The 23,705-nt window shown below is 38.2% G+C and overlaps 1 protein-coding gene across 1 annotated transcript; it reads right to left on the bottom strand.

Annotated features, from left to right (window-relative positions):
- Positions 1-1,937: 1,937 nt before the first annotated feature.
- CCT2 (chaperonin containing TCP1 subunit 2) lies at positions 1,938-20,508 on the bottom strand. The gene is made up of 16 exons (XM_060657004.2): positions 20,378-20,508; positions 19,313-19,387; positions 19,146-19,211; positions 18,370-18,481; positions 17,971-18,047; positions 17,546-17,658; positions 16,102-16,304; positions 14,518-14,618; positions 14,199-14,326; positions 10,612-10,715; positions 7,933-8,052; positions 7,415-7,543; positions 7,115-7,218; positions 6,742-6,841; positions 4,893-5,034; positions 1,938-2,221 (listed from the first exon to the last, which is right to left on the bottom strand). Exons 1-16 carry the CDS (start codon positions 20,378-20,380, stop codon positions 2,191-2,193), a joined length of 1,608 nt encoding a protein of 535 aa, XP_060512987.1. The 5' UTR covers positions 20,381-20,508; the 3' UTR covers positions 1,938-2,190.
- Positions 20,509-23,705: the final 3,197 nt, after the last annotated feature.

The following is a 23,705-nucleotide window of genomic DNA, read 5'->3' as shown; positions in this document are numbered from 1 at the left end:
TAAACCACAGGAAGATGTGAGACTGTCAGCAAAGGTTAAGTGGGCCCATGGCCTCCCAGCAGGCAAAGAATGGATCCTGGCTTAAGGATAATAAAAGAATTACCAGTATACATATTATCCTTCAAAGAAAAACGGAAAGCTACCTAGATTTTTAAAAATTATTTTAGTTTTAGTCAACACACACGTACCTAGAATGGATTTAAAAACCCTAAATACTCAATTTTTTATATAGGTACTATTAACATACATTCCAAACCTCTAATTCCATATCACAAAAATTTTGCAAAAAACTGCTTCCATATTCAGTTTGAGTTAAAAGAAACTCTATCCTAAAACTGTTAGAGGAATTATAGAGGGGCATAGATTGCTATTTTACCTCTGAAAGTGAAAAGACATTAAAATTTGTAAACTTGAGATAATCTCGGTTTATGAATACATCTGTAAGGGCTTCAAAGGATATGAATTCAAAGAGGTAAAGAGGCACGGGTTATTCTTGGATGTAACAATGAAGCTCCCATGTTTCTACCTCTTTTTAGATTAACATTTATTGTTGTATTCTTTTTAAGACCTTTAGAGAAAACATGCCCAAGTATCCTTAAAGATCAAGATCTTACTCCAGGGTATCTAGTACCTTAAGACAGATATTTAAACCCACTTCCACTGAAACCTGTAGGTTTTCTTGATCATGATATGCTCACTTGTTCCACCTGAAAACTGATGTCATGATGTGATATACTTAAAAAAAAAAAAAAAAGATCAGTGTAATTCTCTTTGATAATCTCAGGAAAAGTCCCTCCTTTATGTGAATGTTAGAAGACATAAACTAGTACCAAAACAAAGAAAACCAAGTTTTCCTAGTTTCAGTAGCTTCTACAAAAGTAGTATTAAAATGTGGAGACAAACTTTTTAGACAAAAACAAAACAGGTTGGGAGCACCTGGCTGCCTCAATCAGTAGAGCATGTAACTCTTGATCTCATGATCATGGGTTCAAACCCCACGTGGAGCCTACTTCAAAAAACAAAAACACAACAGAAACAGGTTATTTTATCAGTGTTTCCTTGAAAACCCTTTTGCTCTTCTATGGGAATAAAATGTCTCTCCATTAAGCTAGCACAGATACCCTGTAAAAACTTATAACCTACTGCTGCACTTTATTTCTTGGGCATTCTGCTATACACTGATGCATTAAAATAACTTCCAAAACTAAATTCACTTTTAAACCATTAACAAAGTACATACCTATCCCCATTCTCTCTCCTCTTGGCCATGTGCCAAAACCGAAAAGCATTAACAAAACAACAATCAGTAATGCTTAAATCTAACCACATCCATGTTCTTTAAGAGGATATTGCCCTTTAAAGCATCAAAGGTCCTTGAGAAGCAGCTTGTAACAAGCAACTTTTAAAATAGAGGACTCTTTCGGGACACCTGGGTGGCTCAATCGGTTAAGAGGCCGACTTCGGCTCAGGTCACGATCTCATGTTTGGGGAGTATGAGCCCCATACCGGGCTCCATACCGGGCTCGCTGTCAGCACAGAACCCGCTTCAGATCCTCTGTCCCCTTCTCTCTCTGGCCCTCTTCTGCTCACACACTCTCTCAAAAGTAACATTTAAAAAGTAAGTAATATAGGACTCTTTCAAACTTGAAATAATGTTTACACCATAATTGTTTCCTATATAAGAGACGGTACTTCGACTATACAAAATTAAATGAGTACTTTCACTAAACAAAATTAAATGGCTAATAAGTTATATAGGATTAAAAACCAAGAGATTAACCTATGTTTATCATGTGTGACTTGGACTTGATAATTATTTCATAATCATGTAAGGCCAATCATTAGTTAAGCTGAACAACTCTATACAGAGTATAATCATTTGCTCCCATTACATAATTAAAAACAGAGTACAAATCACTAAGACAGGTAAGAACAGATAATTGTTCAAATTTTTATTTTGATGCACAATATGAGAAACGAACTTTTAAATCAACTGAGTTTTATGGAAAATGAAACAGCAAATAAATTAGACCCATGTTAAAACAGATGGTCAGTTAAATGTCCAAACTTAAGGATACAAGAGCCACAGATAAACTTCAATACCACAGTCTTCTTTAATAGGTGGAAGTCTTTCAAACACAACTTTGCTATGAACTACCTGGTCCAGAGCTCAACAGCACATGGGAATGTTTAACAGGGGTGGTGATCAGGGACACGTTTCCTGCAAGGATTATAAAACAAACACTTAAGAAAAAGGCAATGGTAAAAATGAAAAGCATGACTGTAACCAAAGATTTATAGCAAATACAAACACAGCTAAATTCTTAATTTTATTAAAACCATTATAACCAATTCTCTGTAACAAAGATGCTGTTTCTACCTCATAATTAATATCCCTCAATTACTACTACACTAGTAAGAGGACATTACAAATCTATGGAACGTGAAGACCTGTAGGTATTTAGCAATACTCTATTTCTCATCCCAACAACCTACTTAACAAATACATATTCTCCATTAAAAGGTTAATGCATGTTTTCAGCAAATGCATTAGGGAATTCTACTACTAAATTAGTCAAAGACAAAGACAGGTACTCTTAACCACAAGTTGTATGTAGAATGACAAGACTTTGGGGCCTCCAGATTAAAAATCTCTATTTTTCTTGCTATTCTAAACGAATGAAAACAAATGCCAGTAGGTAAGCTGGGAAACTCACTAAAGTATGTCAACAGTGCCTTTCATATACATCTTAGATGTTAAACTTTTATTCTTTGGTGAGAAAATAACAAACCTCTCAGGAAGGAGGCATGGCAGAGGTACTAACAGAATTTTACTTACTGCCTGTATAAGCACTGCTTCTAAAGACAAACACAGCAATCATTCCAGAGAAGCAAAGTCTAAAAACACTGAAAGAGTATACTGGGACCATATAAGGAAATAAATCTTTCAACCTTGGAAGCTTATGGGAGTAGGACTAAAGGATGCTAAAAGATGTCAATATAGAAACTTATCAAGCTGTGACAGTTCACAGGGCAACTGGTCTGGAATGGAGTAAGAGTCCCCTGGTTAATAATGGGTATGAAGAGTCCCCAGACCAGTATGTTTGGGAAGGCTGAGTTAAACAAAATTATTCAGGTTTCTTTACTGCAATTACGGAGAACATCTACTAAATTTAATAGACACTTAAACCACTAAAACAGTGGTATCAGATCAAATGAGGTATATACCAAGGAACATATTACAAACGTGGTTGAGGGTGTCAAGTCATTGCAAAGATTTATGAGGGCAGGGCATGATTATGTGGCCTATTAGGAAAACTTTACAGACCAGTTTCCTTTTGTTATCATTCTGCTTAAAGACAGGAGAAAACAGAACTGCACAACCATCTCTGCTGGCACAGCTTCCAAAACTTTCAATTTCTCCTTCCCTCACCAACTTTCCATTTCAAAATGACTGCTCATTTCCCTACCACAGAGAAACTATTTTCAGCCCAGGCCTTCTTCTACTACACCACAGATTTAAATACCATTTCCCCCTTTTCTTTCCACATCCAAATCACTCCTTTCTACTCTTTCCTCTTTCTAATAGTAATGGGATGTAATAGAAAAAAGCACTCAAGTGGATGCTGCACGACTGCACAAAGAAATTCCTTGTACCTTAACCTTAGTCCATTTAAGGTGCAATTTCCTAATGATGTTCCTACTTCCCTCCTGTTCCCAGGGATGAACTCCCCGTGCTTCCAACTAAAACCAGCACCCCCCCTCTCATTCTCCCACTCCTTCTCACAGCTACTCAGTGGGCTGCTCCCTCCTTCTGCATTCATCTCCCCCTACGAGATCACTCCACATAGCACTGAACATTCACAGTAAAGACCCACACATCCTCTAGCTACCATCCCACTTCTCTGCTTCTATTCACAAGAGACTCACATAAGAGAAACTTTATTTCTCCCAACAAGAACCTTGGATTGGATTATCCTTCATTCCTTTTCCTTATACCTTATATACAGCCCATCATCAAATTCTGCAGGCTCCACCTTCAAAATCTATGATCAACACCTCCTGACCGCCCTCACCTCTTATCTCCTGGTGCAGGCCACCATCCCCTCTCAATTTCATGAACTACCACTTCAACAGGTAAAATTAATATTTTCATAACTACTAGTAAGAACAATTAAGTTAACTAAATCTTCAGAAGTTAAGATATTCTGGCTAACCATTTTTTACATGAATAAGTTTCTGAAAAAATTTGACACCTTAAAAAAACTGCTGAAATGGAACATATAAGGAACTCTGGACATCATGTACTTAAGATTACCTATATGAAAAAGTGTACCCAGGATAGAGGACTATAGCGGACTCATCCTGGTAAAAAGACATTCATTCTTACTACTACAGCCCTCACCCCCATGCAGTATGGTTCTTAACCTTTCCAAGCCTGCCTCTTTATGTCAATTCTGAGAGCTCTCCTGTGTTACCTGTACCCCTCTCTCCCTGAACTTTTTTGACTTTAAGAGTTATGACTACAGATTTTAAATAACATGCGTAATACTTTTAGTTAGGCAGAAATGGCTCTATCAACTACAATTACCAAACATACCCAGTTATCTATTTTTTGCTTCTGTGTTAATTTTTTTGTAAGAGGGGCACCTAGTGGCTCAGTTGGTTGAGCATTCAACTCTTGATTTCAACTCTTGTTACGATCTCACAGATCATGGGATCAAGCCCCACACTGGGCTGCACCCTGACAGTGCAGAGCCTATTTGGGATTCTCTCCCTCTCTCTCTGCCCCTCCCTCATGTGGGCACGCTCTCTAAGTAAACATTAAAAAACAATAATAATTTTAAAAAACAATTTTTTTCTAAGAAATGTGTGTTAAAGTGCTACAATACCTTGGTGCTGCTTTGATAATGTTGTCCACACGCAGAATCACCTCTGCTGCTTCAGCTGCACTCAAAAGAACTTGTCGCTTTACTTGGAAACTTTCTGTTATACCCAGTGCTGCCATATCTCCAATGGTACCTTCCTTCATATCTGAAAAAAGACACAGTATTTACTAAATAAACTATAGCTGTTTTTTTTTTAAAAACATTTATTTATTATTGAGAGACAGAGAGACACAGAGCGTGAGCAAGGGAGGGGCAGAGAGAAGGGGAGACACAGAATCTGAAGCAGGCTCCAGGCTCTGAGCTGTCAGCACAGAGCCCGACGTGGGGCTCGAACTCACCAACTGTGACATTGTGACCTGAGCCCGAAGTCAGTCGCCCAACCGACTGAGCCACCCAGGCACCCCTAAACTATAGTTTTAGCAACTAAATTATCAAAATATCTCTAATGACTTACAACAAATAAAATTAATGTTTATAAAAAATGAGATCACAAGACCCAACCACTCAATTTAATTAGAGCATTCTCATCAGCCTATCACTCAAGGCTTTTGAGAAAATTAAAAGGTCAACTACTAATCATCTGTATTAATGGAGGTCAACTAGGTCAAATAATGGAAAATGAATATAGAACACTCAGTTTTTTTTTAACATTTTTAAGTTTATTCATTTATTTTGAGAGACAAACAGAAAGCAAGTTGGGGAGGGGCAGACAGAAAGGGAGAGAGAGAGAATCCCAAGCAGGCTCCACAATGTCAGCAAAGAGCCCGACACAGGGCTCGAACTCACAACCTGCAAGTTTATGACCTGAGCTGAAACCAAGAGTTGACACTTAACATACTGAGCCACCCAGGCGCCCCTCAATCACCTATCTTTATCTACGTACATATATATACACGTGTGTATATGTACGTACATGTGTAAAATTACCGCAGGGAGCAGTGACTTAGTCAGTTAAGCCTCCAACTCTTGCTTTCAGCTCAGGTCATGATCTCATGGTTCGTGGGACTGAGCTCCATGCTGGGCTCTGTGCTGACAGCATGGGGCCTGCTTGGGATTCTCTCGCTCTCAAAATAATAGTAAAAAATAAAAACAAAAGTAAAATTACTACACATAAGATGTGCTTATCACTAATTACCATGGATTCTTTTTTCTTTTAAGATTTCAATTTTTAGAAGTAATCTACACCCAATGCGGGGCTCGAACTCACAACCCTGAGATCAAGAGTCCCATGCTCTACCAACTGAGCCAGCCAGGTGCCCCTACCATGGATTCCTAAAACTGGAAGAGAATTTAGAAGTCATCTACTTTTCTTCTTGTGAGAATCCCTACTTCACCTTCTGACAGATCATTTTCATTACCTCTCTTCTGCAGTGCCAGGATTATCTACCCTCTTACTATTCCTGTCTTGGACAGTTCATTGGGAAATTTTTCAATTTGAATTAAAATCTGCCCTTTTGGCCACTTTTATCTATGTATCAAAGATCCACACTCAAGAATGTCTCATAGTAAGTTTCCTAGGAGATTAAAATTGAATGTTGATTATACTATAATAAACTTAACATTATGTTTATACTTATTTGAAAATATTCGTACTGTTTATGTATTTCAATCTCACAGTCATAATAAACTAGTTACAAATCTTCTAATTAGTTTTATACCCTTTATGGAAAAACAGTTCTGGCAGTGTTGAGAATATGAAGTTAAACATTTTCCTAAAATATGTAACAATTACAGAGGCAAGGGCCACAGGAAACTTTTTTATGGTTATTATGAGAATTCAGCTTAAAGAAAAAAAGAATAACTTGGTAAAGTTACTACCAAAATTACTACAAGGTTTCATGCAATTTCTTACCCAGTCCAGCAGTTGTATTGCCTTCACTATGGGCAGCTCGGAGCTGCGCCACGAGATCTGCACTGTCATAGCCTGCGTTATCGGCGATGATAGTTGGCAACTACAAGGTAAGACAAATAGCAAATATTCTATAAGAAAGTGGATTTACTTCTAACTAGGACACCTTTTTAAAATTATACATTTAGAAACCATGTAAAATTGTTCCTTTTAATTACTGCTCATAAAAAAGATAAACTCCAGAATCAAATTTAAGTGGCGTGAACCAGTTTTCTTAATGCCAAAAAGGCAAACATGTCTACAATAGGAAAATGTATTCATTTAAAAAACCATCAATACTCACAAAATGGGAGTTCAGATCTCTTTATCAACTTACCATTCTCAGTGCTTTAGCATAAGACTCCATTGCAACAGCTTCTTTGCCTGGTGTTCTACTGGCAAGCTGTGTCACAGCATGAGCCATCAGCATCTCGGAACAGCCTGCAGATTAAAATTAAATTCCAATTAAATATTTTATTTAATCTCCAAGACCCTGAATTACTTATTTCCCTTAAGATACATCAAACATTTTAAAATTAAACTCAAAAGTACTATATATAAGCTTTCTAAAAATCATTAAAGCCAAAACCATTACTATACTTGAATAAACCATGTTCAGTATTTTTAAAACGCTTACCTCCTCCATAAACTGTTCTAGAATCCTTCACAGTTTGGGCAAGAACACAGAGAGCATCATGCAAAGATCTTTCTGCTTCATCTAAAATTTGTTGAGTGGCACCACGCAGAACAATGGTACAAGCTTCACCTAAAGTTAAAAGATAAGATTCTTAGGTCACAGTGAACACTTAGTTATAAAAGACAAGTTTGCCTTCTAATCTTTATGTAGATATTGGTTATAATTATTCTTTGGTTTTAAAAGCGGACATGTCCTCTGCTGTTGTACATTCTTTTTGCTAATAATCCATGTTCACAGTAGTTCTAAGGTACCTAGAAAACAATCATGTTGAATATACTGTTCACAAAGGCAAGATTAACATGAGGCTTATCTCAAAAGAAACTGAGATTAATATACATCATGCCTCTCAAGAATTAAGACACATCATATTCTAGTAAATACAGTAACTACTTCTTTTAACTTCAACAGAGTCTATCAAACCTTTAGGAACCTAAATCAGGATCTATATAATCACTCACCAAGTGCTACCCCAGAAAAGTGGATCAGTTTATCTTCTCCAATCATGACTTCCTCAATAAGCTTACAACTTCCAAGCTTCACTAGTTCTGGGTGGTCAAAGGTAGAAGCAATTTCACCACCTATGAACATAAATACACATTAATTAAATGCACAACACATTGAAAAATCTGTTTTCCAGTAAGAACTAATGAACTGACATTTTTAAAGTTGACTGCTTACTACATGCCAAGCACTTTGAAGCACTTCAAATAATCTATTTAATCTTTACAACCCTCAGAGATACTGTTAGGAAATACTAAAATCAAGGCAAAGAGATATTTAGTTTCTTGTTCAAGATTACATAGCACTAACAAATACAGTAAAGTGGAATTCAAATCCAAGCAGTCTCTTTAGACCTATATGTGCAGCACACTGTAGAATACAGATTCCCTTTTGAATCCTGTCTAGAAAACCAGTACCCTTATGATCCAATTTCTCAAAACATAAGAATATTTGACTAATTCTACTATGTCAACAGATGTAAACCTTAGAAACTGCTTAAAGGAGCACCTGATACCTGCTAATCATTACAGTAACTACAATCTCAGAAAGCCTAGAAAAAGGGAAAACGTATACTGAAAATTTCCCAGAGCAAACCTAGTGAGATGTCAAAAAAATTTTTACTTTACTCCTAGGTCTTATTTCTATTCCTATTTTCCCTCCATCTTCTATGGTGTAAACTGAAAAGTTCAGCCATTTCCTTTCCTCGTTAATTAGGCAAAAGTTAAACTTCCATTTTAAAATCCCTTTCTCTACCTCACTACTCTCATCTAATAAAGTAGATTTCCTCTACCATCAACCAACCCCTCTTTTCCTACTTTTTTACTGTAACTCAGAATAATGGATGCTTTATATCTATTTTACAAAAAAAATTATAGAAAAAGACTCTGGGTCATTTTTATACTGATTTATACTCATCCGTACAGCTGAAGTTCTTTTGACTTTTGATTGGCAAATTCCTGAGACTGCTTTGTGTTCTAGATGTGAGACACAATACATTTGGGACATCACATCCCCAAAATGAGACTAATTTGGCTTATGAGAATTTTCACTTATCTTAAATTCACTAACTTCTCTATACTGGCTTAGAAAAAACATGTATGTGTATCCTTGACGTTTATGAGAACCAATTTCACACATCTTAAAAACAAGTAAGCTAAAGATAGGAGGCACCAACGGGGTAAGATCAACTTTGCAGTTGGGTGTGCTTGGTGCAGTCAATTTTCCTCTGAGTGTATGTGGCAATTTCATGTATCAAGTCCTTATGAGATCAACTTATCCTATGAATGTGCTATCATTCACATTTAATTCTTAGGGCGTATCTTTAATTTTGTTATCTTAAAGGAGGAATTACACCCTAAATTTTATTACCTTAAGCATCAAGTATGTAATTGCTCGTAAAAAACTTTAAAGTAAACCTATTTCAAAGTAATTAAAGAAAGAATAAACCCATTTCAAAGTAACTAATGAAAGAAAAAAGTCTTTTTTTAGGTCAGAAGACCACACTTCTCAAAATTATTAAAAATGGTTGAAAAAGTTACTCTGACATGAAACCAATACTACCCTTTACAATAGTTAGTATACTTTTATTTCTAATACTCATGGCACTTGAAAATTCAACATTCCTAGTGCCTTTACATCTCAAACCCCTCTCCTTAAATTCTCATTGCCAGATCCCAAACCACCTTTCCAACATATTCATTTATTTTCAAGGGCCTAAAAATTAGAGAATAAAGGTTGCTACACTTACGTCTTTAAGGTTACTTTAAAAACTATTACCCCAACATAAACAAATTACACTCTGTCATTCTGATGTAGATGTGATCTTACTGATAAATATATTTTTATTCCACACAACTGGGATTATGAAACTCATACCTCTACCGAAGCATATTAGAGTATACGAAACTTTTCGTTATTCATTGCTGAATTGTTTTCACACTTAGTTCAACATTGATTACCCACAAATTTAAATGAATTAACAAAAACAGTGTGCAAGCACTTGACCCACTCTCTGACATATAGTTAAGTGTTCAATAAAGGTTATTATGGTAACTTACTACCACAGAGGGCACAAAGCATTGGACTACTCACCACTAAAAATAAACTAGATAAAACCGAACACTCCTTTTTTAAGTTTTTGTTTCTTTAGATATAGAACAATGGTCCTGTGGGTTTGTGAGAAAAGATCTAGTATCTTTAAAACAATGTAACAAAAAAGGAGAGGGAAAACCTAGCATATAATTTGGTATATAGTAAAATAACATAACTAAAGATGTCAAAAAACCATAAATCAGATTTCAGAATAATGGTTTATTTTCTAAGCCCGCTAAAGGTACTTCTTTGTACTCTCAGCAATAAGTTCCATACACTAACATTTAATAAATCCAAGAGCGATTAGTGTTTGTTGGAAATTAATGCCTTTTAGGGCGCCTGGGTGGCTCAGTTGGTTAAGCTCTTCCTTTTTGCTCAGGTCATGATCTCAAGGGTTGTGAGATCAAGACCTGCATCGTGCTCTACACTGACCTCACGGAGCCTGTTTGGGATTTTCTCTCTGCCTCTCTCCCTTTATCAAAATAAACTTAAAAAAATAAATAAAATAAAGAAAGAAAAAAGAAATTAATGCCTTTTTCCCATACCTGTGACAAGAGCTAAGCGTTCCACACCTGCAAAATCTGCATGTTCAATAGCCATAACACCAGCAGCACCAAAGAGCTGTTCAGGATAATTATAAATTAACTGCCTATAAATAAAATAAAAATATTGTTCAAAATTGTTATTTCACAAGTCTAAAATTCAACAGACTAAAAAACATGGAACCATTTTTACCTCACCAATACAAATTTTACCGTATCTTCCGTATGCAATAATTTATAAATTACAAAACTTAGTGCATTCATGCTAGTACTGAAAACAGGTATTTTATATTGTTAACTAATAGGATAAACTAGACCCATAATTCTGAAAAGTAATGTAGCAAAAAATGCATCAAAAACCACGTCAGGGGTCAGTTAAGTATCCGACTTCGGCTCAGGTCATGATCTCACAGTTCCTGAGTTTGAGCCCCACATTGGGTTCTGTGCTGACAGCTGGGAGCCTAGAGACTGCTTCACATTCTGTGTCTCCCTCTCTCTCTGCCTGCCCTTTTTCCCTCCCTCTCTCTCAAAAATAAATAAGCATTAAAAAAAAAACTTAAAAACAAAAAAACCCCACGTCAATGTTCACATGCTTTAATTCCACTCCTGAGGCTCTACAATAGGAAAATAAATTTAGATATTAAAAGATTTTGGGGTGCCAGGTGGTTCAGTCAGTTAAGCACCTGACTTCAGCTCAGGTCATGATCTCACAGTTCGTGGGTTCGAGCCCCGCATCAGGCTCTGCACTGACAGCTCAGAGCCTGGAGCCTGCTTCGGATTCTGTGTCTCCCTCTCTGCCTCTCCCCCTCTCATGCTCTGTCTCTCAAAAAAAAAATAAACGTTAAAAGATTTTAATGATGATATTTGTAAAAAATTTTTAGAGAACAGCAAAACCTGCCAACGACCTTAATGTCCACTGGGGAGTGTTTGTGCAGATCACAATTTACCAGTTATGAGAACTTTGTAATTTTAAAAATATATTAGACTGAAAAAAAAAAAAAAAAAACCAAGTTACAAAAGTTTACAGCATGCCATCGTAAGTAAGTGAAAAACTGAAGCTAGAACACTACACACACAGATCAGCTTAATAAAAGAATTTCAGGAAGGTCAGACCCTAGACTCTGTTCCTTCTTTATACGTTTCTATTTTCCAAAACGAGATTTTTTTTAAAGTTTGTTTTGAGAGAGAGAGGGTGCACAAGCGGGGTAGAGGCAGAGGGGAGAGAGAGGGGAGAGAGAATCTCAAGCAGGCTCCACACTGTCAGCGCAGAGCCCAATGTGGGGCTCGAATTCATAATATGTGAGATCACCACTCAAGATGAAACCAAGAGCCAGGCCCTTAACCAACTGAGCCACTCAGGTGCCCCAATGGGGTATTATTTTTCTATCAGGAGTATAAAAAGGACATGTTTAAAAGTTTGAAACTTAATTAAAAAAAAAAGGCTAAAAAAAGTTTTAAAAATAATTATTATAAAGCACTGTTAGGCAAAATGCATGTTCTCAGATTCACAGATCACACAGTTTACAAACTTCTTTTTAAAAAGCCCACAAGCATGCCTGGGTGGCTCAGTGGGTTAAGCATCTGACTCTTCATTTGGGCTCAGGTCATGATCTCACATTTGTGAGATCAAGCCCAGCATGGGGCTCTGTGCTAGTGGCATGGAGCCTGCTTGGGATTCTGTCTCCCTTGCACATGCTCTAACAATATAAATAAACATTAAAACAAACAAAAGAAGCCCACAAACATCTGGCCTAGAACAATTATTTTTCATCAAATATTAACTGTCAAAGTTAACCAAAGTTCACTGACAGAAACATGTTGTTCCTCTTGGCATTTTCACCATTTAAAACAATCCAAGGGAGCCAACCAGAGGGAAAATTAGGTACATTAGAGGCCCTGAGGTGGGAATGAGTAAACTGAATTCAAAGCAGTGGTTTTAGGCCCCCTGAACCTGGAAGAGAATAGAGGACTCCTTGCCAAAACTCCAGTCTAGAGTTCTTGCCTCTAGGCCTTGCCAGGAAATGGCCCTCACTACTATTGGATCCTACATGTTCGGCCCTATAACATCAGGGCCCCAAAGATGGAAGCTGGTCTGAGAGCCATGGAAGCAAGCTACGGGGCCCGGAGTGCCTGACACCTGATTCCATTTTACGCTGCCTCAGACCACTGGAGTGGATAGTGTTGTGACTTTTTATTGACTCTTTTCTAGTTTTACTGAAAAAAAATTTCCATTGCCTTTGTGGGGGGAAAAAAAAACCCAAAAATGCCTTAGACACTAACAATTAAGAAACATGGGGAAAGGCGTCTGGGTGACTCTGTCAGTTAAGCATTCAACTCTTGATTTCAGCTCAGGTCATGACCTCACAGTTCGTGGGTTTAAGCCCCACCTTGGACTCTGCTGATAGCACTAAGCCTACTTGGGATTCTCTCCCCCACCTTGCCCCTTCCCTGCGTGCATGCTCTCTCAAAATAAATAAACTTTGAAAAAAAAAGAATACACAGAAGCAGCATACACATACTTTTTCACAGAAATTAAAGAAAACAGGTGCCTGAGTGACTCAGTTAAGTGTCTGACTCTTGACTTCAGCTCAGGTTATGATCTCACAGTTCATGAGTTCAAGCCCCGCATCAGACTCTCAGCATGGAGACTGCTTGGAATTCTGTCTCCTCTCTCTCTGTCCCTCCCTACCTTACTTGTGCACAAGCATACACTCTCTCAAAAACAAACTTTAGGGTGCCTGGGTGGCTCACTCGGTTAAGCATCCAACTTCAGCTCACGTCACTCTCTCATGGTTCGTGAGTTCGAGCCCTGATCGGGTTCTGTGAAGACAGCTTGGAGCCTGGAGCCTGCTTTGGATTCTGTGTCTCCCTCTCTCTGCCCCTCCCCTGATTGTGCTCTCTTTCAAAGATAAACATTAAAAAAAATCAAAATAAATGATTTTAAAAAACAAGACAAAATTCTTATCTAAAACTTGATCTCTTCATTCTTGTTTTCTTTGGTATTAATTTTTTGCCACTTCAAACTCTCATCATTTGATATGGGAATTGAACCTCTCCACCAGATATATATATCACACACACACACAATTAGTCCAAAACTCTAAAACTGTAACTGTCAAATCAAAAAACTACTTTGTGGGGTGCCTGGGTGGCTCAGTCGGTTGAGCGTCCGACTTCGGTTCCGGTCATGATCTCACAGCTCGTGAGTTCAAACCTCGCGTCAGGCTCTGTGCTGACAGCTAGGAGCCTGGGTTGCTTCTGATTCTGCGCCTCCCTCTGTCTCTGTCCCAACCCACTCGCATTCTGTCTCTGTCTCTCTCAAAAATAAACAAACATCAAAAAACTTTTTTTTTTTTTTTTTAACTATTTTGTTATTAATAAAAAAAGGTTTGGTAAAGTGTATTAACATAAAACATCACCAAAATCATAATAATACAAGTGCCTTGCCATAAAATTCTAATTATATTCAGAAAAAACATGTTTCTAAATAACAAGTCACTAATTCCATATTAAGTATTTCCATAAGCCTTCAAAGACATAAATCATGTATTACATTATTATAACTATTGTTAGCAAAACCACATACGGACCTGTTAATAAAGCAATTTATTCCATGCTTAAGAATACGTTCAACTTTCTCCTTCATTTTTTCCTTTTCTGCGTGTTCTATTTCAGCCACTTTTGCTGTAGAATCAACTCTTACCCTGGAACCAAATATCTAAAACAAAGGAAAGCATAAAAACAACACTTAAGAGTCTCAACATAAACATTTTCACATAAATACACTGAAATTATGTATTTGGATACATTCATATATATTCTAGGTTTTTTTTTTAAGTGCAAGTGATTCTCAGCCTGAGTTTATAAAGCAGCTAACAATTAGAATTCCAAGAAATGTAGTTAACATACCTTTATTTTATCTGTATCCATACCCGTGTTTGCAATAAGAATTTTAGCATTTTCAATTCGCTTTGGTTGATTTACTCCAATTTTTTTATCCAACAGAAAGCCTACAATACAGAATACTATATTAAATACTTGAAAGCTATATTGATAAATCTTCTATAGATGTCTGCTTTATCAAATTACTTTCAAAGAACACATTTGAGTCCAATTCTTCAAGCTCCTAGAACCTATAAAGCATTCCATTAAAGCAGTGATCATAAAAATGAACTTAGCAGGTGGAAATGTAAGAGTACAGCACAAACTTTAAGAATAAACACAGTATTTTGAAACTTTTGTTCCACAAAATATACAAAATATGCAGATGTGGATTACAACATAATGCTAATAAATCCACTTTCATTCCTTTAAAGCCAACACAACAGAAAAACTGAGGATTCAGAAAAACAAGGTATTCCTAGAGATTACTGAACTTTTTGAAGCACTGAAGCCGGTTAAGAAAATGAAAAAGTCATGTATAATGGAGTCAGACAAACCTGCCCCAATCATACTCATGCTGCTTACAGGCTATGTACAGACTCTTGGACAAATTAATCAACCTTAGCTAGTCATCTGTAAAACAGGAGTATCACCAGTGGCACAGATGCTCGTTTCCAGCCTAGAGGCCTGATGATTTGGAACTCTTTCTCCAAGCTTCTTTTAGAGGCATACATAACTTTTACCTTTTCCATTTTCATGTTGGGTTTTCCACCCTATTAAGATGAACCTAATTCTCAATCACTGGATCAACAACATAATGAGGGATAAATAAAATTTTAAGTTAAATTCCTATTAGAATGCTTGGCACAGAATATTCAAGAATGTAGCATTCAGAAATGGTAGCTATCTTTGTTTTCATTATCCTTACCTACCCACTAGCCTCTTTTAGAAATGCTACACAGCCCTCATAGATAAATTCAACACAGAGTATTTTCAGAATTGTTACTGCCTTGAAATACAAATGACCTATAAATGAAGTACGAATCACTGGTAAAACACAACTTGTTCCTGTTTCTCCTCTATAGAAGAGAACGCCTACACATTCCACTCCAGAAGTCATTTTGTGAAGTAAATACAATGTAAAGATGTTTTGAAAAATTCATATTCTAAGAACAAAATACACTATTAGTAAGAAAATAGCAATTGCTAAGACTTCTGTATCACTTTAAAAAACACCAGCAACTATACCCTCAATACCTACACCAACTAAATGATATGACTTAACACAAACCCTTGCTGGAAAAAGTGCTATTTCAGAGTAGCTGATTTCTACTAAGACTACAATTTCTCCTTATTAGACACTGCAAGTAATAACTTCTTGGCATAAGTAAAACCTAGAGATTATCAAAGAAATGCTGGGATGGAGTGAGATGAAGCACATAGTTACACATAATAAATGGATCAGAATGACAAAAATGTATTTGTATTCTTAAAGACAAGTTTTCTGGCTTTGTGAAGTGTCACTAGTCCTGACTAGCTAAAAACAGGATTCGCTATTTAGCCCTCAACATCTGATCAAACCTTGTTTTCCCATATTTAACATATACATACCTTCATCTAAATAGGAATCTGCCAGACTTCCTCCTAGCTTCTTGATGACATGAATTGCCTCCAAATTACCAGAGCCTTTCAGTCTGAGAACAGCTTCTACAGCTAACTGAGTAAAGTGGTCTTTGTGATGAGTAAGAAGTTTTGAGGATAATGTTGTTCCTGCAATGTTCATTAAATCCTGACGGAACTTAACTTCGTCAGAACTAAAAAAACAAAAAACAAAAAAACAGAAGACTCATGCCTGTTCTTAAAATGCTTCTCCAAAGATATCAATCCTATTTTTCTTTTTGAAATTTATCCAAATAGGTGTCAGTAGATCATTTCACCCCAGTCAGGGCTCTAAGCCACAGAAAAAGAATTAGAGCTCACCACCAATAATCAAGAAATGCGAAATTAAAAGTTACTAATTTCCCACCTATCTGGCAAAATACCAATAAACGAATAAGCCAACAAAAAAATAGCAAATGCTCCAAGAGCATGGAAAAATAGGTATTGCTATACAGATATTGGGAGTGAGAATTAATGTTTTCTAGAGAGTTACTGGTAAATAAAAATGCCTTAAAATACACATATACCTTTGGACTCACCAATTATACTTCTTGAAACATTTTTTTAGGAAAGAGATTTGTCACATTACTATAAAGCTAAAAATTATCAATCAAAACACAGATTTCCAAACACAAATAGATAAATTATACTATAATCAAATGCATACCTCTATTAAAACTAATAATGCAGAAAATACTAACACTCAGAAATATCCTTATTATTCAACTAAGTTAGAAGCTGTAAAATTCTCTACACAATACTATTTGTTTCTGTGTGTTGTGTGATTATATCCACAGGAAACTGGAAACCCAGCCTGTATGTGAAGTGAAACATGGAGGGTTTGTTTTGTTATCAGGGCAGGATGAGGCAACAGGGTTATGTTTGTAAATGCTTTTATTCTCCAGACTTTCTGTATGGAGCATATTTTGAAAAGAATGTTAAGGGGCACCTGGGTGGCTCAGTCAGTTAAACATCTGACTCCTGACTTTGGCTCTGGTCATGACTTCACAATCATGAGACTGAGCCCTGAGTCAGGCTCAGTGCCAAGCATGGAGCCTGCTTGTAAGATTCTCTAAATCTCTCAAAACTAAACAAACTAACGGGGCGCCTGGGTGGCTTGGTCGGTTAAGCGTCCGACTTCGGCTCAGGTCAGGATCTCACAGTCCGTGAGTTCGAGCCCCACATCGGGCTCTGTGCTGACAGTTCAGAGCCTGGAGCCTGTTTCAGATTCTGTGTCTCCCTCTCTCTCTGCCCCTCCCCTGTTCATGCTCTGTCTCTCTCTGTCTCAAAAATAAATAAACGTTAAAAAAAATTTTTTTAAAAATAAAAAATAAAAAAAATAGACAAACTAAGAAATGTTAAATACTTAAAAATAGCATTATTTTGGTATACCAACCCATGATCAACTGCAGAATTCAACAGAGCCTGTCTTGCTGCCTTTGTGGCTTCTCTCCAACCAGCAATGATGGTCTGTGGGTGAATCTTTTTTGCAATTAAAGATTCTGCTTCCTATTAATAAAGAGCAGAGAACATTCACAACAGTAAAGACATAAAGGGTTCCTGGGTAGCTCAGTCAGTTAAGCATCTAACTCTTGATTTCAGCTCAGGTCATAATCTCCTGGTTCATGGGACTGAGCCCCACTTTGGGCTCTGCTCTGTCACCAGAGCCTGCTTGCGATTCTCTCTCTCCCTCCCCCCTTGCTCATGTGCATGCACGCTCTCTCAAAACAAATAAACTGAAGCCTGAAGCAGGACCCAATGACTTCCGGTCCAAGAGCAAAAAACAATAAAAGGAGATTGAAGTTGCTCAGATATTCTTACCCTTAGCAATTCTGCTGCTAACACAGTAACAGAGGTAGTGCCATCACCAACTTCATCATCTTGAACCCTTGACATATCTACAAAAAGGAAGCTATAGTTACTAGCTCATTCTTATGAGATTCTGCATTCTAAATTACTTCTCCATAGCTTACCTAATTCTCTAAACATACCCACCACCAATCTGAATCTCACTTATCTAGGTTTCCTCACCTGACAAACCCTGGAAATTCTCAGTCTGAAATGTTTTATCATTAATAAATGCATGGTACTCTAGAAGCTTGTAATAATGATAACAATTAAAAAGTAGACATCAATTAATCACAAGTATAGTTCATCAACACAACCTATTTAAAAATGTGTTTCAAAATATTAACGAAACCTTATCATCCTCATACTCACCAACTAAAACTTTAGCTGCTGGGTTGTCCACACCAATGTTTTTTAGAATAGTTGCACCATCATTGGTTACCATGAGAGAGGCATCTCGTCCACTGCTTAATAGAATTTTATCCTAAAAGGAATAAATAATAAATATGTGGTTCAAAATATAAATATATCTGGAAAAATGCATGGATCAACCCGTATTCTCATATACTGTTGATGTGTAAATACTCTGGATGGCTATTTGGCAGTATCCATTCAAATTTTTCAATGCATACACTCCATAAGCAAATCTTGGTGTCTACCCCTAAAAACACTAGAACAGGGAAATATTAACAAGGTTGTCTCAGCATTGTAATAGCAAAAACAAAGGAAACAAACTAAATGTCCCTCAATGTGGTCATAAATAAAATTTAAACATTAATGCTGAAAGGAATTTTAAAAAACTACCTACAGATAAAGTACACATGTGTAGTGCCTATGATAGAACAAAATATATGCAACAAAACACATAACGCACAGATAAATCTACATAAATATATTGGGAAGACTTACATCCAGATATAACAGTGGTTGTCACTGGGGAGAGGATCCAGGATGGTGATCCAAGGGAACTTTAGCTTTATAAGCACTGTTTTCATTTTTAGCAAGAAGAATATATCCACATCTTACGTGTGTAAGTAAGAGTGAACTTTCCAACATTAAAAAGCACCCCCCAAATTGAGTTATTAACTGTATTTCCACCAACGGCTCTAAAACAATATCAAAACATAAAAATTCCTAGTTTTCCTTACCATGCCCTTAGGTCCCAAGGTGCTCTTTACCAAGTCTCCAATAGCGATGGCACCAATAAAAGAGGACTGGAGTAAAAATCAGAGATTGAAGGTAAGAATCAATTTTACAATCTTAAAATTCAAAAAGTACAATCGAATCTTCAAAAGAATGGGAGAACAAGGCTTACCAGCCGAGCGGTCTCTGCTCTCTCTTCATCAGCTCCAGCCTTGAAGATGTTAACGGGTGCGAGGGAAAGGGACGCCTAAAAAGGAAAATTAACAATCAGTTTGAATACCAATATTTAACAAGTATATTCAGACGCATGGAGATAAAATATGCAGATATTAAAGACAAGTTTAATTTACAGCACAACATACTTTTTCAAAACAGTGACGTTCTCCATCACTGGGGCATTTACTTAAGGGGGGAGTGAGGGACTTATGCAAGCTGCACGGCAAGACGACCTTGCTTTTGGGATCTACTAGGGCTCTGCGAGTAAAAATTCTATACCAAAGAGACTGTTAAACATGGCAAGACTTAAAATGGTTTTTTAAATTTTTTTTTAACGTTTTATTTATTTTTGAGACAGGGAGAGACAGAGCATGAACAGGGGAGGGTCAGAGAGAGGGAAACACAGAATCTGAAACAGGCTCCAGGCTCCGAGCCATCAGCCCAGAGCCCGACGCGGGGCTCGAACTCACGGGCCGCGAGATCGTGACCTGAGCTGAAGTCGGCCGCTCAACCGACTGAGCCACCCAGGCGGCCCAAGACTTAAAATGGTTTTAAGCTAAGCATAAGGCAGGCAAGAGTTGTAAGCCACTAGCTCAACAACCGCCCAGTGGACGAGGCAACGCGGTCGAGCCGCCTCCATCTTCACCGTCCGGTCCCTCCAGCCCGGTCGCCATAGGCTCCTCCCCAAGAGAGGGCGCGGCCTGCCGCGCCGACCCGCCCGGGGCACTAGAAATTTCTTCGCTTGGGTTGAGCCCCGGGCCCCGGGTTCTGGTACTGGGAGAGGCCTAGTAGGCCCAAGACGCTGGCATGGAGGCCCGCCCCTCCCCCTGCTAGGCATGGAGGGCTTCACCGGCGTGTGGCCCGGCGCAGGCCACACGCCGCGGCCCGCGCCATGTGCGGCGGCCTAAGGAGAGACAGACACAAGGAGTCCGCGGCAAAGGGAAAATAGAGGGGACAGCGAGGCGGCAGGGCACGGCGGGACGTGGTGGGGCTTAGACAGGGCTAGCGGGGCCAGACTCACCATGGTTCCGTGGAGTTCGGCACACACGCTAATCCCTCACAGCTCACGCCCGGGACCGGAGGTAAGAGAAGCCGGAAATGACGGCACACGCTCTACTGCAGGGGGCGGAGCTCCGACCAGCGCGAAGCTCGGGCCAGGCGCCGCCAGCTGGAGCAGTGAGTGGTGCCACTTTGAGTGGAGCAACGCGGTCGGAAGCGCGGCTCCTTACGCTGGGGGGCGGGGCTTCGGCTCGCGCTCCGCCCCCTGTGGATCCGCCTGCCAGAGACCTGGAAGGGGTGGGTCCGACATCTAGCTTGCATCGGGGCAGGTTGGGAGTTGAACTCCCGAAGAACAAAGGGGATCTCGGGACGTCGGGCTGCCATAGCAACGGCGTTCTTGCTCGTGCGTTTAATTTTTCTTAAATTTAAACTTTTAAAATTTGCCTGAAAGTACCACATATACACAATTTAAAGTGTTATATACTAATAACGAAAGACAATTCACCAACCTCACCAATTCTTTCCCGGGAGGCAAATACATTCAGCTTTTTCGGGTTTTGTTTCTTTGATTGTTTACCATTATATTACTAAATAATATTTTATTGCTATTTTAATTTTAAACGTTATTTATTGAGTATTACGAGGAAGACTTACATTCCTTTTGTTGAATTTTAAAAAGCTGTTTTTAATTGGACGTTGACTGTCCGGGACAAAGTCTTGTGAACTCTCATGGAGACATTTATCTTTGCCCTGCCTGCTCATTTTCAGGTCTTAGCTTTCACTCGATTTTTCCCCCTCCACTAGTAGAGATGACCAATACCCTCTTACATAATGTGTTGATAGAGACCAAAATCAATCCCAAATATTTCAGTTTATTAAAAAACAAAATTTTCTTACTCCAAGTTGACCCCCTAGGAGAGTTAAAATTTTTGTCCTTAAAAAAACCTATTGGTTTTCTATCATCCACTGATACCCTTTTCTCCCTTTGACTAATGCATCACTCAGCAAGCTTGTTAACATTGATAGATGTTTTCAATTTTTAATCGTTTTCACCTTTCAGATTTAAGAGGGTTAGTTTACATCAGGGAGGGGTGGTGAGGGAACCAAATCCAACCTGCCACCTGGTTTTTTATGGCCAGAGAGTTAAGATTGGGTGTTACATATTTAAATGGTTGGGGTAAAAAAAGTGAATATTTCATGATACATTAAGATTATATGAAACTTGTATTTTGGTGTCCATAAAGCTTGGTGGAACACAAGCATACCCATTTTTAAAATAATATATATTTTTAAAGTTTATTTTTTAGTAATCTCTACACCAATGTGGGGCTTGAACTCACAACCCCAAAGTCAAGGATTGTGTGCTGTTCTGACTGAACCAGCCAGATGCCCCTACCCATTCATTTTTATACTGTGCAATGTGATATAGAATTATACAATGGCAGAGTGGTTGTGACAGACTGTCTAGCCCATAAAGCCTAAAATAGTCACTATTTGATCCTTTACAGAAAAAGTTTCCTGACCCTGGTTTACACTATGCTCAACTCAGGTCCATCGTGAAAACAGGTGTTCATACTGGACAAATTGTTGTTTTAAATCTATCAAGAGTTTTGTTTTGTTTAAACTTGCTCTTCTTTTAAGAAATGCACTTTAATGGGGAGATCCTAAATCATATACTGGACTGAGAAGAGTCACAATAATGAGAAGCTGAGATGCCTGCACAATATTGAAAAAAGGCTGTTTTCATTGCGGGCAAAGTCACTTACTTGGAAATACTATGTCCTCTGGCAGGCCCGAGTCTTACCTAAGCCTGAGACTATGGGTGATGGAAAAACCAATGCCCCTTCCCTCCTGGGCTTTAGAGAAGGTGGGGGCATAACGGGGGGCATTTGGATGGGGACTAGGAGGCAGGCCTTGCTCCCAGTGGTGCTAGGCCAGAGACCACCAGGAGGAGACCCCTTATGAGGGGACTCTGAGCAATTTGTCCTTTCCCCATTGCATGTGTTTTGACTCGTCACCCTTGTCCCCTAGGGGTTAAACACTCAGGTTTCTGGAATCAGGCTGCAAGGGTTTGGATTTCAGTTTTTCTATTTACTAGTTTTGTAACTTTGTAACTTTGTCACACAGCAATAACTAACCTACATACTCTTTCAACAATGCCTTTGAATAGGTGTTCATCCAGTTGTGTTTCCATTTTTGTAAGAGCTTCTGAATCAGTCTCCCTGCTTTATTAAAATGTCATGCCCTCCAATGTTCCTCCATGTTGATGCCAGAGTAATCCTTCTCAACTATTGTTTCTCCAATGTTTAACATCCTCCAAATACTCACCATTTCAATTAAGACAAAATTCCTACGTGATCTCATTTCTTCCTTCTTCTCTATCTCCCATCCTGCCTTTGCAACCTATGCTCCAGTCATATGAAACCCCTTGCCAACATTGAGCAACCATGATCTTTGTGTACCTTTGTGTCTTTGCACATGTTCTTCCTTCTCAAGACACCCTATCCTCTCTTCTTTTAAATCTGTGAAGACTCTCATCAAAAACCTTAGGGATTACCACCTCTAGGCTTTTCTTGAAAAACTCCATTCTTAGACTGAGTTTGATGCCCTTCTTTTGTATGTGCCTTTATCATACCACTTATACTAGGAATTGGGAGAAACACTTTTTTCAATTCTCCTCAGGTATATAGTTAGTACCATTCTAGAGGTATCAGAGAGAATTTATCATATACAATTTGTCTTAGGGCTTAGTTCTCTGCGGGGGGAGGATGGGCATTACCCTCATTAGAAGGGCTATTCTAAACCACAAATTCTTTCGAGTGCAAGGACTATCTTTATTAGTAGCATAGGGCCTGTTTGTGCTCATTCATTAAATGAGCTATGAATAGCTGTCTTCAAAGGAACTCAAAGGAAAAATACAGAAATAATCCAAAGAAGTTTTTAACTTCTGAGAATGAATGTCCAAATTTTCCAAGATGCAGTCTCTGCCACATCTTAACCAATTTATGGGTCCCATGGTATCTGGCACATAGTAAATAGCCAATCATTTGTGGACTTGTCTATGCCCTTCATTGTTTAAGTGATCTCCATCTTGAGCTGTACCCAAATAGGCTTTGCAGTACCAACCTATTGACTAGGTTTGGAGTTCCAAAGCTGAGAACTACTCGTTTGAATGACCACATAGATAAAACTGTGAGGGTCTGTCAAATACTTGTAATTTCATTTCTCTGATGAAACGTGATCATTAACCTATTATATGTTCACTTTGAAAATGGATGCACCGATATAAGACTAAGAAAACCTCTTATCATAAAGTTTTAAGAAATGTGTAAAATATAAATACAGGAAAA

Source organism: Panthera onca, chromosome B4 (assembly GCF_046562875.1).
Source record: "Panthera onca isolate mPanOnc1 chromosome B4, mPanOnc1 haplotype 2, whole genome shotgun sequence".
Lineage (NCBI taxonomy): Eukaryota > Metazoa > Chordata > Mammalia > Carnivora > Felidae > Panthera > Panthera onca.
The sequence above is the reverse complement of the archived record's forward strand: the minus strand, read 5'-3'. Positions and strand labels throughout refer to the sequence as shown.

Bases quoted from the DNA above. Each gene is read 5' to 3' on its own strand.
- CCT2 (XM_060657004.2), bottom strand. The intron at 17,659-17,970 runs GTAAGAATATCT...CTTTATTAATAG, and splicing joins TAGCAGCAGAATTGCTAAGG to GAAGCAGAATCTTTAATTGC. The intron at 7,219-7,414 runs GTAAGCGTTTTA...TTTAATCTGCAG, and splicing joins TAGAACAGTTTATGGAGGAG to GCTGTTCCGAGATGCTGATG.